Genomic DNA, 17554 nt, shown 5'->3' with positions numbered 1-17554 from the left:
CCGAAACTACTAAGCACCGGTCAACAGCATACCGTGAAGGACCCACAAGACTTTTCCTCCAACCAGGAGGCCAATCACAACACGACATATATCGGTATCAGAGGCCAATCATAGCGTAACACATGTCGATATCAGAGACCAATCACAACACAACACGTGTTAATGTCAGAACAAAGCTAGAAACTCTCTTCTATAAAAGGGGATCATTCTCCCACAATAATCCCTAATGTCATTTGTACTAAACTATTCACTAGAACTCACTAAAAGAGAGCTTGAACCTATGTATTTGTGTAAACCCTTCACAACTAATGAGAACTCCTCTACTTCGTGGACGTAGCCAATCTAGGTGAACCACGTACATCTTGTGTTATTTGCTTCCCTGTCTCTATCCATTTACATACTTATCCACTCTAATGACCAGAGCAATCTAGCAAAGGTCATAAACTTCACACTTTCTGTTGTACCAAAGTCCTCGCCGATTTTGTGCATCAACAAAGATAATAGGTGTTACACGAAAATGACACGAAACACGGTAAACATGACCCATTTGCCAGGCTTAGGGAGGGGGAACAAATATCCTCTAGCTTTCTCTCTTTTTTGTAGGGTTAAATAATTGATCTCTAAAGTTGATTTAATCCTCTATTTAAGGTAGACTTAAATAGACTTTAGAGATAATTTATTTCTCTTTCCTAGAATGATTTAACTTCAAACCAAAGTGGAAATCTGCATCAAAATATGAAACAATCTTATGTTTCCTTAAGCAATTGGAGATTTCTACACTTACTACACTTTCCTACGAGTAGCTCAGCAGGTGTGGGGGGCATTTATGGAGCCAAACACAATCCAAAAACTCATGGAGGCGACACATGGATTTTTGGGTGAAAAGACGAGCTTACCCTCAAGGCACGTCGGGATTCCCACGCACATGGAACGGACATTAACCGTTTAATTAAGGAAGAGTCAAAGGTAATCAATATAGAATTTATTCAAATTTCCCTCATCCATTCCTTTTTTATTTTATTCAAAAGATAACTCCCAAAACTTCCTATTTAATTTAGGAATAATTACCATGTTAATTGCAAGATATTATGTGAAAAAATATCTTGCAATTATTCTCCCATCACCATCATAAAGGGCTGGCCACTCTCCTCACCCTTAGGGCCGGCCACCCTCCTATAAATACCCCACTTACCCACTAAGATGCTAAGTCATTTACTACCCACAAACTCGTAAATATGTTCTTCTCAGAATTCTAACTTTAGCATTGGAAAAACTGAATCGAACAAGAAAAAACCGCAAAAACCAGCTGTTAAATTTCCGAGCCCCAAGGTCCGAGCCCCAAGGTCAATTTTTAACAGGTTAATATGAACAGAAGGGCTTTGGTCCATCGGTTAAGACCAATTCTTGTTTAATAATGAGTGAGAAAAACTCACTGATATTGGTTCTTTCACTTAAGTTGCTGGCCGATGAGGGACTATACATCCCATAAGTTCCAACAAGTCCCAATTACCCACCTTATTCTCCGTCAAGAAAGGCCACAGAGAACCGAAGAACCCTAAAAACAAAAAATAGATATTTCAATCATTTGCCAAGTAAACCCACCTACTTGTTAAATCCCCTTCCTTTTCAAATTATTATAATCCAGAGAATTAATTCATCGATGGATTTTTCTTCTTGATAAATATATGGCTTTAATTATAGTTTGGTGACTCATTATTTAGTTTACAAGTTTTGTCTTCAAATTTAGTTTTCCTAATATTACATTTTTTTTTTCAAAGTGTTAAGTGGGTCTCATTTCATGGCACATCAGTATTTTAATAAAACTGATGACGTTATGGGAGTCAATATGTGAGATAGGATTTGATTTTCCAAGTGTTAAAGTGAGAAAATTTAAGTTTTTTGGAGCAAAGTGGGAATAGAAATGAGTTTTAAAGGGTGGTGCCGTAAATAAGTGTTTTTTCACTCTCACACGTAAGCTTATGTTGGAATGCTTGGATAATTCATTAGTGTAGTTGTGAAGTGATTGCTGTTATTGGACGGGTCGGAGTGTATTGAATTTTCTTTTTCGTAAATAAAATGATTTTGAATATATCTTAACTTTAGGGTTGACTGTGCTGGATTTTTATGTAGAAATCGATTGGACCTGCATAACTGGTATTAAAGTTAAAGATGGATCAAACTAGCTAGCAAGGGGCGTCGAGATCCTCAAGACTCTGTTGGGTTTTAGAGGAAACTTGAGGTGGTTCTTGAAGATCTCAAGGTGCTTCACATAGCAAACATTAGTTGTTACATATTTTGATCACTCATAAACTACTTGCTCTCCATGAAGCCATTTGTGAATATGTGTTGTAAGGTGATCCGTCTTATTCATATCACTTGTAGTCTATCTTTAATAATAACAAACACTGCAAGGTGTACAAAGTAAATTGGGTTTTGCTTTAAAGCATTGAGTTTGACATACTTTTTCCGAAGTATGATATTATCATGGGCTTACATAAGAAAAACCATAGTAATTTCGCTATAAAGTATTTTTAGTTATATGCTTATCCAAAAACCCGAGCCAGGGAAGGGAGACTAAACGTCTAAGTACAATTTTTTGGTATTGTCATGGTTAAAAAATTTCCTCTTCATCTCAATCAAAAGCATATGACCCAACAATTTGGTCTAATGGCAACATTCGTCCACTTTATACTTGAGTAGTGTCATGTTTAAATCTAATGGACAATATTTTAATCCAAGAAAAGAAAAAGATATCAAAAACCACACCATAATAACTTTTTTATTTAGCAGAATCCAAGAAGGAATTAAGATCAACAACCCTCACAAGCTGTATTACATTCACAAGAAAAGCAGCAATAAACCCACACTTAGAAGCACAACAGATTATAAAAGCCAACGTTTCAGGGAGTTATTATGCAAAGTAAGAAGGCAATCCCTCTAGATCAAAAGAGATCTCACACACCACAGTAGGCTTTGATAGAACACTTCAATTTCCTTGCCTCTGGTGTTCGATCGAAGTCAAGGAAACTGAAATGATCAAATGGCTTATACAATAAGGGATGCTTCTCATCAATTAGCTCTTCAGGTACTTGTATAATCCCACTTTTGAATGCGAACAGTCCTAGGGAGTATCTAGTTTTGTTCTCTTTCATGGTGACTTGATGATCACAAGAGGGTACTCTGTCATTGCTCCATGCCTGCCAAGTGAAAACAAGAGAAAGGAAAAGTGCATTGAGGCATATATTTGGGATTAAAAAGATCTATATTTGTAGTATGTTCTAATGTTATTTCTTCCCACTTGTCTCATCTCATGTTTGACTTCCTTGAATGACGAGTGCAATACCTAATTATGTATGACTCATTGTAAAATGTATACATGTACTAATAAATCAATATTCCAGTTCATAAATCAAACCAACAAACAAAAGATAAAAACTCTATCAATCACGCATTAACTGCTGATGAGTCGATTTTATACTATATATTATTCCCTATTCTTGGTATATTTTGGTTATTATTTTGGTGAGATTTTGATGTTTTGCTATGTGTTTTTAATGTAGGATACGTGAACTTATTTTGAGTATAAAGTAATCAAATGGTGGAATTTTTTAGTGATTCCAATTGGAGCAAGTTCGTGAATCTGTTGAGAAGATTGTATCAAAATTTCATCATTTTATCCCTAAGCATCAGATCGTGGTGAATTAATTTATGCCCAACGTTCAGTGCTGGCAGATTATTGGGCTGCATAGCTTATTTGCAACTTTCGGGCTGGAAGATGATGGATTTTGGACTTGGACTCTTCTTGGAACTTGAAGAGGAGGTCCTAATCTTTAATTTGAGTCATTTTGGGCATGATTTAGAGTCCTGAAGGTCCAGAAACGTGACTATCTCTTTGATGGGCAAATTTCCTAGTCAGAATATGAATGTAATTTCTAGTTATCCGTTTGTTATTTTATTTCCTAGTTTTAGAAAACCTTTTCTATGAGGGTTTTAATTTGGAGTAGTATAAATAAGGCTTTTAGCCATTAGGGTTTAGAGGAGAAAACGCACAAGCCTTTGACAATTCAAGTTTATTTTCTAGGTGTTTTCTATCCTTGTTCTTAATAATATTTTATTATGATTGTTCGTAACTAGTTCTTTTGTTATGGTGAAGCCCCGAGTCTTAGCATGATTATGTGATTTTAGTAATTTGCTTATGAATGGATGCATGCTTACTTTGAATTATTAATTACCGTGATTAAACTATCTAATTGTCTTAGTGATTCGCGACCGTTAGGGTTTTTAGACAAGTAATTTGATGCAATTTCTGTTGGAACATCACCCTGAAATTGAGGATGGCTTCTTGTGATTAGTAATTGTAAGTTCACTTAAGGCGAACATCACACTCTTAAGGTTTGCATGGTTTTTCAAAGGGTTTTCACAAAGCTTAATCAGTCTTGCATGTTTATATTTGATCTGAACATCACAGACGGGTCACATGTCAGATATACGTTTTCGTTTGAACATCATGAGGAAAATATGCATTAGGAAAACCTAACCTTCAAAGCATGTATGTAGAAATTCATAAGTAATTGGTAAAATTGCATAGGATTGTTAAGGGGACGGCGGATGCCTAGGTTTTTACAAATTGATTTTCTTTAAATTGTTATTATCTAGTTAATTTCTTTAATTGTTTTATTTTAAAATTCATTTTCATTATATTAAATTCTAAAATCAACATTTTCCAACCTTTGTTTTAAATAATTAATTAAGAGTTGGTTTTAAACACAAATTATTCATTCAATCCCTGCGGAAAACGATCTTACTTGAGTTACTATACTACGCCAACCTTGTTCTTTTGCAAGTAAGTATTTTTATCTTTACTTTTGTAGATGGTAAAAATCCTATTAACTGCTTGAAATTAAGAAAGTGACCTACCATGAATGCATCGCCTGCCAAGATTAGAAAAGATGAGGGTGAAGGGTCCACATCAATCCACTGACCATCCTTTGTTCCAATCTGCAAACCATTCACCTGATTTTGATTCAGTATGGATATGAAGGTCTTGTCTGTGTGAGGATGCAGTCCCACATTGGTTTCATTCTCTTCTTGTGTTCTGTACTTAAAGCATCTAAGCAGGTATGTAGTTGATTCCATGTGAGAGTCAAAAAGCCACTGCACACCGTACATATCAAAAACCATTCTTGTCACCATTTGACTCAATTCTGCTACCAGCTTTGAGAAGGAATGAGCAGTTTCACTAATCAAAAGAATACAGGATTAAACCATATTAGGCATAATATATATTATAGAAAAATATATGTATGCGGGATTATTTTCCTCCCAATCTCAGTCAACGTAAATGCTTATGCTGGCAAATTTGAATAGGTTAATTTTTGCTTAGTCTGACAATATAAACATTTGTCTGGGATATATATAATATGTATATACTGAAAAAAAAAAAAAACAAAAAAAACAAAAACAAAAAGTATTTAGAGTATTGATTTATCAAAATATACCAAAAATGGGCATTTCCTTGAGGCCACATCATGCTTGTGAAACCTTGAGCTCCTTCAACAGTTGTTGGATTATCGACCCCCAAGGATTCGTAGAGAGGAAGGAATGAATATTGTCCAAAATAGCTATGGTAAGGCCTATCACTGGTTTTTTGCTTTTTAGTTTCTAATGGAAGACCAAATAGATCTTCCATCGCAGAAAAAATGGAGTTGTGAAGTTCCAGAGGAACTTTATGGTAAATAGCTTCGAAGCAGCCATACTCTTCTAGTGCATCCTTGATTTCTTTGCATGCCAAGAGCCATGCATCTGTACCGGGCTTCAAGTTTTCATCAGATAAATCTATAACAGGAAGCTTAGGCTGAGTTTCTGACCCCATTCTGTCTAGTGAAATCTCTCTTAACCAACTGGGTATTGCGAGGTTGTTTGGGGAATGACTTATGCAGTGATATTTTTGCGACTTATTTATAGAGGTGCCATTGATGCAGTGATGTCATAATAAGACAATTAGAACATATGTGGACAAATACTTAACCACAAAAATGATGATTAAATTAAGTTGTGTTGTACCTATGAACAGATCGATGGGGTGGCAATATAGTTTTCTATTTGGGTAATGTAGTAGCACTCAATTATATACCAATCCAACTTATTTCAATTGTTTTTCTGTATAATGATTTCAAAATCTTTTTAAACATATGATTTATCAATAATCTAAAGGGCTAACAGGATGCAAACACTACCAGAAATTACCAATTATCAATGAAAGTTTGCCCAACGAATAGTATTTAGTCGGGTAAAGTTACTTTGTTAGACGGAATAAAAGAACATGTCGTGCAAAAGTTGTCAACGTTTTGTTTTGTTTTTTTTTTTTTTTTTTTTTTTTTTTATTTATTTATTTATTTATTTTTTTTCAGATACTTTAGGCAATAAAACATTTCAAATGGCAAAGTGAACTTCGTCGGGCAAAGTTTTCGCACCAAGGGGAAAAATTGGTGTGTAACATGCCACCTTTTGTGCAACAAACCTTTCAAGTTTTGCCGGGCAAAGGTCTATTTTAGGTTTAGAGTTTACAATTCATCAGGCAAACTAAAATATGTCATCTGGCAAAAATGAGGAACATTTTCGCATATTCAATTCCTTCGATAATTTTTACAATCTGCAAAATTAATTTCAACCCAACTGTCAATCTAGTTGGCATATACTCTAAGATGGCATATGCTAAAAACCCAAATGCAAGTTTCCGGGATTAGGTAATGGGACTAAATCCTTCGACAGTTAGAAACATATGATCACGATTTAATGGTTATTTTAGCTTCGTTTTTTATGATTTTTTGCAACTACACTCCTAGACCCTAGAAGAATACAATGAATGAACTGATCATCAATTTAAAGTATTTACACTATTGGTTACCACAAAATCTTACATTCTACTTAATAGAAGTATAAAATAAACTCTTAAGTGTTTGTTGAATCTATTGTTTTGACGGGATACGCAATCTACGAAACTAATTCCAACCCTCCAACCGTCACACATTTTTTTAATATAATACGTGATCACATGCACCAAAAATCACCTAAAATAAACTTTCATGGATTAGATAATGGGACAAAATTCTTTGATGGTTAGAAACGAATCATCCCATTTAACGGTTATTTTGCAACTACATTCCTCGACCCTAGAAAAATACGATGAACAAACCCAATCATCAATTTAAAATATTTACATTAGTGGTTATGACAAATCTTACGCTCTACTTAATAGAATTATAAAATAAACTCTAAATTTTTGTTGAATCTATTGTGTACAGGATATACAATCTATGAAACTAATTTCAATGATCCAATCATCACACTTTCTTTAATATAGTACAAGATTGTATAGCCAAAAATCATAAAACATTAGGTAATGGGACGAAATTCTTCGACGATTAGAAACGTCTCATCTCGATTTAATGGTTATTTTAGCTCTGATTTTAATGATTTTTGCAAGGATGCTACTTGAGAGTAAAACCACTCACTGAATTGACCTAATCAAATTGGATAATCTTTTAATCACTTAGGATAAAAAAAATGGGAAAATATTTGGTGTTTGCCCGACGAAATTTACAAAGTTCATCGGACAAGAATACTACATTCGTCGGGTAAACTTTCAAATTTCCCCCATTTTTTCCCAAAATATCATATTTTCCCCTATGCTAGAGTATTTGCCCGACGAAATATCATAAAATTTGTCGAGCAGAGTTATTTTCCCACCATTTATTTTCGCACAAAATTAAACCAGGTGGACATTTCTATGCAACTTTTGCCCAACAAATCAATTATGTCAAAATACACGTTTCACAATTTTAAAACTTTTGCAACTTTTGGTGATATTTTATATCAAGCCGAGAGCCTTCTTTTTCCTTGTGCCTTTGCTGATATATCGATATTCTTTCTCTCTCTATGCTCTCCCTCTGCCCTCTATGTGCTATGTCTCTCTCTCTGCCCCAAAGGTATGTTTGCTCATCTCTTTGTTTTATATTAGTTGCATGTGCAAAATCTTGGGTTTTGATGTATTGGTAGGAAAATTGTGAAATTTGTGAAATAGTGAAACTTATGAAATTAGTGAAAATTGTGAATTTTGTAGGAAATGTTGGGAACTTGTAATTTTGTAGGAAATATTAGAAATTTATATAGGAAATATTAGAAATTTTTAAATTTGTATAGGAAATATTAGAAATTTGAAGGAAATTGGTAGGAAACCTTTGTAATTGGTAGGAAATATTTAAAATTTTTAAATTTGTAGGAAATATTTTAGAACTTTGAAGGAAATACTAGAAATTTGTAGGAAATATTTGAAATTTTTTTAATTTGTAGGAAATATTAGAAATTTGAAGGAAAACTAGAAATTTATAGGATATTTGAACTTTGTAGGCAGTATTAGAAATTTGTAAAGTAATAGGGAATATTAGAAATGTTTTGTAAATTTTTTGAAATAATGTCATTCAATAAAATATTTAGAAATCACTGTGATTTATTAGAATTAAGTTAATATTTTGTAAGTTAGTACTTCTTTATTGTGATTATGTTCTATAGATGACATTGCAGTTGGTCGCCAATGGACGCCGCTTTAACTCTTATTAGAGAGGGTGGATATTCCACTGGCAGGGACCAGCAGTACCCAGGCGACCATAACTGAGTTGGTGACCGGGTCTACTTCATTAGCTTCATCAGTCTAGGAGCCCCGATCTGTCTGCCGTATTCATAGCCAGAAACGGCCCTGCTCTATGCCAGCCCCAACACCCACTTATGTTGCGGAGACGATGCCAATTTGGCGGCAATGCCCCCTAAGGGAAACGAAGAACTCCCAGCCGGAGGTGAGAAGAAGGTAAAAGCACATGAAATCTATAAAGGCTTGTCCTCAAACCGAACCACCGCATAATGCAAGCCAAGATCGTGATCATTTATGACCCATGACATCGGCGAGCGGACCTCAAAGTCAACAATATGTTGGCTCTGTTAGAAGATTTAGTGGTTTACCCAATTGGAGTGGTTTTCCCAATTGAACTTGTTTACCCAATTGAAGTTTGTTTACTGAATTTAAATTGTTTTCTCAATTGGACAAGGATTCATAACTAGATTCCAATTAGGATTAGTAATCCTTATTAAAGAACACCTTTATTATGTCTATATAAAGGGGTTATTGCACTAGTTTTGAATTTGGAGCAAAAAAATATTTTGTATAGCACTCAAGGGATTAGTGTGAGAGAAAATTGTAAGGCAAATTGTGTGGGAGAAAACCAAAGAGATAAGAGTGTATTTCTTGTTCTTGTTCTTTCAGGTTTTTTTTCAAGTCTTAATTATAGAGACTTGGCAAGATTATTCACTATACTCATTGTTGATATAGTGAAAGATTGTTGTTGATGTCCCATAGACGTAGGCACTTATAGGCGAACCATGTTCATTCTTGGTGTGATTTATCTTGGTTTTTTTTTTTTTTTTTTCAAATTTGCGAGATTATTTTGTTTTTTCCTTTCTTAAACGCGATACTCACAACAAGCTCATGACATGGGAGCCATCATTCGCATCAAGTGCCCCATGCTCCCCCTACATGGAGGAAGCTCGCCCTCGAGGTGCAGGGGGCAATGAAGAAAGAGACATGGGTAAGTGTGTTTTTTTTTTTTTTTTTTGTTATAATTATTATTTTTATACATAAACTTATTTAGTGTATTCTTAAACTAATACACTTGTTTCTTTTGTCTATTTCAGGTCAACTTCGAGATTGACATAGAAGTGTCGGGTATGTCTGAGTACACAAACCGGGTGTCGTCTGAGCAGTACAAGGAGTGGAAGTACGAGCTACTCATATACTACCAGACTTGTGCATTTCTTGCTGAAGTTCTCACCGATCCACTTCTAGAGTTTGGGGAAATGAAAGACGAGTGGTACTAGCTCTACATCCATTTCAAAGCCTACAATTTTTGGTAAGTTTTAAATTTCATTTCTATTTTCAGTTTTTTAATTTAATTTTTTTTATTCTCAACAGAAATCGAAGGCAAATAAGGGTAATCGGGAAGCAAAGTAGTATCTCCATCACTTTGGTTCTCAGGCCCTCACATTTTAGGTCAAGGAACGGCGTGAAAAGGGTTCGTTTTTCACGAAAGTCGACGTTGGGGTGATACGCATGCCAATTCTGGCAACCAGGTAGCTGACAACATTTATGTAAGTATTCCATTCAAATTTTAATTTCAAATTCATTACAATTCAGTTTTAAAAAATTATCGATTTTAAAAAATTATGATCGATAATTTTAATTGATTTCCTATTTTTGTAGGCATGTATGTTGCAAAAGAAGGACGAGTATTTCACCAACCTCTTCCAGCAACAACCGAATACGCCAATGGTGTAACTAACACCAGATCCAAATGTGTTTCTACAATTGCCAATGGACAAGGTTGGGTGACGGAAAGGCCGAGAGCTTCGTGGCCCTAAGAGCAGGTCAGGTCAAAGATCTCAGATGATTTTCTTCATCTAGCTCTCAACCTCCAAGTACGACGTCTTCCAGACTACAGCATGTGGAGATGGAGTTAGAGGCCATGCGCCAACGAGGAGAATAAGCATGCCAATGAGACAAGCTCGGGAAAAAGATGCACATGAGCGGGAGGAGGAGTTTATGTGGTACATTGCTGTGATGACGCAGGGAATGTAGCCTCTGGCATTCATCTCCCTGATCTTCCAAACGACCTTCAACCACCACCCTAAGAGTAGTTACTTTAGGATACTTTACTACTTTACATATACATTTGTACCAATATTTTAGTAGTAATATAACTAAATAATTTTTTTTTAATATTATGATTCCTTTTGAAATTAGTATAATTAAAACTAATTTATTTATTTAAAGTACATTTAAATTAAACTATGAATTTAAAAAAAATTTAAATGCTTGGCCGACGTATACTTTCGTCGAGCATGTATTTTGTACTTTTTATTTATATATTTTCTTTCAATTACTTACTTGATGAAATACTATCGTCAGGCAAGTTTTGCTTGTCGGCCTAAGTTGGTCGACGCATTTTGCTCGTTTCTTTGGATAAATGTTATTGCCCTACGAAATTTGAAAATACGTTGAGCAAACATTTGTGCAACGATTTTTACCTGACCAAAATTTTCCAAATGAATTTTTTGTCAAGCAAAGATTTAGGTGATGAAAGCCTTATTTTGCCCGACAAAACCTTTTCGTCTAGAAAGGGTGCTTTTTTATAGTGAAGGCTCAAGATTAGGGTTTTCCTATATCTTTTCCCTAAACTAAACCTATGCATCATTCATTACACAATTGTTGAAAACATGAAGGATTTAGGGAATAATAAGGCCCTTCTTGTCACTTGAATAACTAGTTCATTGTGATGGCTTGTTATGAGCCATGCTTAGATTATGCTCTCCTAATTTCAAGGTCAGTCCTTTCAAATATTCTATTCTCAAAATCTACTTCTACCCCACATTTGATAGACTTTGTTTCAATCTTCCAGAATCTAGATACGAAATATGCTATTCTCCAAATCTAGTTCTACCCCACATTTGATGGACTTTGTTTCAATCTTCCAGTTTGTTCTGGTCATCATATTGTTTCATAAGGACTCTTGTTCTGGTCCTTTGTAATTAGTATATATATCCTCCTCTCTTTATTTAGTTCACAATTTGGAATCACTAGTAATGACCAACTAGCTCTTGGTCTGATTTAACTAGGAAAAATAAATAAATGTCCGTCTCTTGGTGTAATAGTATTTCTTTTCTCAATGTTTGGCAATGGCGCAAATGTATCATGTTGATGACAATTAAGAAAAATGCTTTTTGCACACATATAATTAGCTTGCTCTTAGGAAATACAAATTTATTAATTTTCATATCCGTACGAAAAAAACACATAAGAAATAGAGCCACGCACAACCAAAAAGAAAAAAAAATACAATTACAATAGTACTATTAGACAATCCAGCAAACCAACACTTGAAATGAGCACACAATAACAATATACCCACAGCTAGCAATATACTTCATAGCTGCAAGGTTTAGTTCAAATACCACAGTAGGCTTTTATAGCACTGTTTGAAATATAACCATCTTGAGAGCGAAAGAAACGTAGTAGTCCAGGATGATCAAATGACTTGTAGCGTAATGGGCGTTCTTCATTGCCAAGCTCTTCGGGTACATGTATCTCGCCATCGCTAAATGCAAACTGTGCCAACGAGTATCTTGTTTCATTCCCACTCATAATAACTCGATGATTAGGAGATAATATCCTGTCATTGCTCCATGCCTAATCAACGACAAAACCATAAATGTAAATTTATATATCTTCCTCAATTAAGAGTTAAGAATAACCTTAATAACATATAAACGATAATACATTAAAATCTCTTAATTCCAGAAATTGAGCATCCGTTAAGATTAGGGTGCTTGATATTTGATGTGTTATTTTGTCAGTATAATTAGTGACCTACCATTAGGGCATCACCCGCCATGACTATGAAGGATGAAGGTGGAAACTCTACTTTAATCCATTCGTGGTTCCTTGTTTCAACCTCCAGAGCATTGACCTGATTATTCTGATAAAGTACGGTTGTGAAGCTCTTGTCAGTATGAGCGACGAAGCCAAGATTGTGCTCATTTTCTTTGGGTGGTCTATTTTGCAAGATCCGAAGAAGGTAAGAGATCGATCCAACATATGAGTCATAATACTTCTCCACACCATAGCTCTCAAATATCATTCTAGCCACCATTTGATCCAACTCCTCCGCCACATTTGCAAACGCATATGCTCTTTCACTTCATTATAACCACCAAAAAAAAAAAAAAGGTTAGGACCATTGTAAACAATTCAGGAAAATGATTTCTGCACACCTTTGTTTGAAAATGATTTCTGCAAAACCATGGTTGTGCGGGGAAAAATGGTATGAGGAAATTCTTTTTCCCACAATTTATAATGTAGAAGGATAAGAAAGGTAATCTCAGAAAAGCGAAAATTAGAAAAATAATTACCAAAATTTATCATTTCCAGCAGGCCACATAAGCTTTGTGAATTTTTGAGTCTCCTCAAAATTGGTTGCACAGTCGATGCCCATGCTTTCATGGAGAGGGAGTTTGGGAATTTGTCCCACATAGCCATTTAAGGGCTTTTCATATTTGTTTGTCATTTTGGTCTCGGTAGGGAGATTAAATAGTTCTTCAAGGGAACCAACGAAAGCATTGCGAAATTCATCGGAGATTTTGTCATACAACACTACAAAACACCCAAACTCTTCAAGTGCTCGTTGAACATCTTTGCATGCCAAGAGCCATGAGTTGGTCCCTGGCTTCAGAGCTTCCTTGGAGAAATCTAGGACAGGAAGCTTTTGCTCAACTTCAGAACCCATATCTTGCTTTAGGGTTCTTCGGCTACCAGTATTTTTACTGAGAGAATATTAATTGTTGAGAAGGCCAGTTTTTTATGTTGTTATTTCTTGATCATAGTAATTTATTGGTGCAAACTGTGACAACAAGACAAATGATTAGGTGATGAAAAGACAGAAACAAATGTCATTGGTTGCTTACACTTTAGTATATCCTCTTGGCATTATCTAGCTGATTAAGGTGGACGTCAGTAGTGCACAACCAATATATACATGCGTGTGTTTGTGTGCGCGCGCGACACATCTAATCATTATAATTAGAGTTAATTACAGAAATACTTTTCTATTATTTCTGTTCCATCATTGTCAATAAAATGTCAACATCAGTTTAAAACAATTTCAGAATTGACAAGGAATAGCAAATCTAAAAACAATTTTAGATCTGTACTTTTGTGTGGAGCTGCCTGATGTAGGATTTGCAAGGGGAATGGATTAGGGGGCTTAAAGGGAAGTTAAGCAATTTTGCTGTTTAATGTAGCATTTGCAACGACAATGGATTAGGGGATTTAAAGGCAGTCATACCTGTGCAGCTGTGCTGCCATGTGTGACAATGCTATTAGGCAGATAAGTTCAGTTAGGTAATGTATACTTATTACATTTTAGGGAGTGATTCAGAGTAGTTAATGGGACAATGATACCTACGCTGTTTAGGTATAGGAATAGGAAAAATATATTACGAGAGATTTTTCAATGTGATCGAAAAACGAGATGGTACATCATGTGTTATTATACAAATAATAGGATATATGTGTTAAAAAGTTAATAGCTTAAAAAATAAAAATTTCCACCATTTATATAAAAGCATGTTATGTACTACCGGTATTCCAGTCACAATGAAAAATTTCTTTCAATTGAGGATTCACTGTATAATGGTTGGGGTTAGGGGTAGTTGAACAGTTCCTTCCTCTCTTCTCCTTCGACGGTTGCAATGATTGCAGCCGGACGTCTATGGCTACCGATTTCAAAGGGTTTCGAATCTTACTGCGGAAGGAGAGAGAGCAGCAATGGAGTGACCAAATTAAAGGGTCGTTTGACATGATCAAGCCGTTATAATTAATTTCGCCATTTTTCTCCTGAACTGGAATCTTACTCCCAATATGCTCTTTAAACTCTTAGCCAATTTTCTTTCCAAACTATTATATATGAAGTGTCAAAATTCTGAAAAACCCTACCATCATATATATTCATTCACATTCCGTCCAATTTTCCGTCCAGAAAGGCTACATGACAGTCATTAATTTTTTTTTTACTTTCCTATTGTTATTTTCAATGTAAAGTCGGATAAAGACTTGGTTTTTTTTTTTTTTTTTTTTTTTTTTTCAAAAAGTGAGTTTACTTATAAATTAATCAATAAAAAATATTTCATGTAAATCCTAAAAGTAAAATATGCATCTTTTTTTTTTATATATATATAAAAACCTACTATCTTTAAAGCCAAAATTGTGAAACAGAAATACATACCTTTTTCACTCAAAAAACAATAATTATTGAAAAAGACTCTAATTTAAATTTTCGCCGTTAGCCATGAAAATTTTAGGACCGGCTTAGCTATCATTTCACAGCTCCGAAGATGTCCCTGTAGACCTAGAATAATAATTCTCGTCACCCAAAGGTCCAAAACAATAATAATTCTTCTCTTTCCACCTAAAATATTTTGAACACAAGTATATCGTCATTAGTAGTCGATGCATACGTATGATTTAGATAAAATTTACCAATATCTATGACGTGATTAGATCATTATTCTTCTCATATATGGAGATGTCTCTCTCTTCATATGACTCACGATATAATAATTGGTTTTTTTTCTGTTTATTACGCTGCATTATTTAAATAGATTCAAAGATTCTAATGTCTGTTCGTATATGGCACATCAACTAGGAAAAAAACTCAAATTACTAAGGCCACGGATTTGCTGCCCCCAACAAATTGTTTTCTTTATGTCTTCCATAATATTATTTTGACACATAGCCTTCAACTTAATCAATACTTAATATTGTTAAATTTTATTATTTTGTGTTAAAAAACAAATAAACAAACTCCAAACTCCAAAGCTCTCCACCACCAAATCAACCACAACAACCACTTTTCTCGTCGCCGCCGCTGCTGTCGACAAGTCTCCACTCTCTCCTCTATCTCTCCAGCTTCGTCAACAGAAAAGGAACATTTATATTCAATTGGATTCCAATCGTCGACTATTTACATCGAAGACAATTCGATTCACCGACTTCGATTTAGTACGATCAATTCAATTTGTCGACTCTGATTCAGTTCGATTAGATTCTTTTACTACGGTTCAATTTGATTCCTTGACCGTTAATTACTAAAATGAAAGAAATCAGTGTGTATTCCGGCCAACTACGACCATGATACCTAATCTGTTGGAGGAGTAAAAAGAGGCTTGGCGATGGCGAGGTGGGGTGGTTGTTGAGGCTGATGTCGTGAATTGTGGCTAAGGAGGTTATGGTATATCGAAAGGATGAAGGTCACGAGCAGTGGTGGTTGTTTTGCTGTTTTAATTTGTTGTTTTTTATTATACTTTCTGTAAATTAAAGTTAACAGGTGTTAATTATTTGATTAAGTAGGTAGACACGTATCATGTAGTTTAAGATGAGATATGGAGAAATTTTTCAATGTGAGCAGAACATTGTCAACTGGAAGGAACCATTACTATTCAATTGGATTCCAAGCGTTGAATATTTGCATTGGAGACAATTCGTTTGTCGACTTCGATTTAGTATAATCGATTCGATTTGTCGACTCTAATTCATTTCAACTAGATTCTTCTACTCTGGTCCAATTTAATTCCTTGACCGTTAATTACTAAAATAGAAGAAATCAGTGTGTGGTCCCGCCAATGAAGACCATTATATTTATACCTAATCTAGTGTAGGAGAAAAAGAGGCTTGGTGATGGGGCATGGTGGGGTGGTTGTTGTGACTGATGTGGAATTGTGGCTAAGGAAGGAAGTTATGGTATATGTGAGGGATGAAGAAGGTCATGAGTGGTGGTGGTTGTTTGCTGTATTATTTTGTTGTTTTTATTATATTCTTTATATATTAAGGGTAATGGTGTTAACTATTTCGTTAATGGGTGGACACTTATCAAGTTATTAGACAGCAGATATGGAGAATTTTTCAATGTGCTCGGAACACTATTAACGATAAAAGAACATTTATTATTCAATTGGATTCCAATTTTTGACTTTTTGCATCGCCGAAGCCGATTTAGTACGACAGATTCGATTTGTCAACTCTGATTCAGTTTGACTAGATTCTTTTACTCCGGTTTAATTTGATTCCTTGATCGTTAATTACCAAATAGAAAAAATCAGCGTGTATTCCCGCCAATGACGACCATGATACCTAATCTGATGTAGGAGAGTAAGAGGTTTGGTGATGGCGAGGTGGAGTGGTTGTTGTGGCCGATGTGATGAATAGTGGCTAAGGAAGAGGTTATGGTATATGGGAGGGATGAAGAAGGTCACGAGGAGTGGTGGTTGTTTTGCTATATTAATTTGTTGTTTTTATTATATTCTTTATATATTAAAGGTAACGGTGTTAATCATTTCGTTAGGTGGGTGGACACTTATCAAGTAATTAGAGATGAGACGTGAAAAAATTTCAGTATATCTGGAACACTGTTAATGATAAAAGAACATTTATTATTCAATTGGATTCCAATTGTCAACTATTTGCATCGGAGACAAGTCGATAATGATACCTTGAAGACCATGATACTTAATCTGGTGTAGGAGAAAAAGAGGCCATGGTTATGGCCAGGTGGGGTGATTGTTGTGGCTGATGTGATGAACTGTGGCTAAGGAAGGAGATTATGGTATATGAGAAAGATGAAGAGGTCACAAGTAGTGGTGGTGGTTGTTTTGTTATATTAATTTGATGTTTTTTATTATATTCTTTATATATTAAAGTTAGTAGTGTTAAATATTTGGTTAAGTGGATGTACACATATCAAGTAATTAGAGATGTGACATGAAGTGATTTTTAGTGTATCCAGATCATGAGCACATATGTCATATATCATTATACAAGTGGAGGGACACCTGACAACAAAAAAAAAATGAAAAGAAAAAACCTTCCCTCCACTTGTATAATAACATTGGTGTACCA

The 17554-nt window shown here is 34.9% G+C and overlaps 2 protein-coding genes across 2 annotated transcripts; both read right to left on the bottom strand.

Moving 5' to 3' along the window:
• Positions 1 to 2788: 2788 nt before the first annotated feature.
• Positions 2789 to 5872, bottom strand: LOC137749436 (probable 2-oxoglutarate-dependent dioxygenase AOP1). Its single transcript, XM_068489530.1, has 3 exons — positions 5499 to 5872; positions 4918 to 5239; positions 2789 to 3197 (listed from the first exon to the last, which is right to left on the bottom strand). The coding sequence occupies exons 1-3, from the start codon at positions 5870 to 5872 to the stop codon at positions 2955 to 2957; spliced, it is 939 nt and encodes a 312-aa protein (XP_068345631.1). The 3' UTR covers positions 2789 to 2954.
• Positions 5873 to 12049: 6177 nt separating this feature from the next.
• LOC137749458 (probable 2-oxoglutarate-dependent dioxygenase AOP1.2) lies at positions 12050 to 13388 on the bottom strand. The gene is made up of 3 exons (XM_068489548.1): positions 13015 to 13388; positions 12477 to 12801; positions 12050 to 12292 (listed from the first exon to the last, which is right to left on the bottom strand). Exons 1-3 carry the CDS (start codon positions 13386 to 13388, stop codon positions 12050 to 12052), a joined length of 942 nt encoding a protein of 313 aa, XP_068345649.1.
• Between the last annotated feature and the right edge of the window lie 4166 nt (positions 13389 to 17554).

This window comes from Pyrus communis, chromosome 11 (genome assembly GCF_963583255.1).
Source record: "Pyrus communis chromosome 11, drPyrComm1.1, whole genome shotgun sequence".
Classification (NCBI taxonomy): domain Eukaryota; kingdom Viridiplantae; phylum Streptophyta; class Magnoliopsida; order Rosales; family Rosaceae; genus Pyrus; species Pyrus communis.
This window is presented reverse-complemented; position numbering and strand designations above follow the sequence as displayed.

What these genes read in the sequence shown, in the direction of transcription:
- LOC137749436 (XM_068489530.1), bottom strand. Translation starts at nt 5,872, where the DNA reads ATGGGGTCAGAAACTCAGCCTAAGCTTCCTGTTATAGATTTATCTGAT. An exon ending in CAAGGAAATGCCCATTTTTG is followed by an intron (nt 5,240 to 5,498) that starts GTATATTTTGAT and finishes TCTTTTGATTAG; the next exon opens with TGAAACTGCTCATTCCTTCT. An exon ending in TGGCAGGCGATGCATTCATG is followed by an intron (nt 3,198 to 4,917) that starts GTAGGTCACTTT and finishes TTCACTTGGCAG; the next exon opens with GCATGGAGCAATGACAGAGT.
- LOC137749458 (XM_068489548.1), bottom strand. Translation starts at nt 13,388, where the DNA reads ATGGGTTCTGAAGTTGAGCAAAAGCTTCCTGTCCTAGATTTCTCCAAG. An exon ending in GCTGGAAATGATAAATTTTG is followed by an intron (nt 12,802 to 13,014) that starts GTAATTATTTTT and finishes GTTATAATGAAG; the next exon opens with TGAAAGAGCATATGCGTTTG. An exon ending in TGGCGGGTGATGCCCTAATG is followed by an intron (nt 12,293 to 12,476) that starts GTAGGTCACTAA and finishes GTCGTTGATTAG; the next exon opens with GCATGGAGCAATGACAGGAT.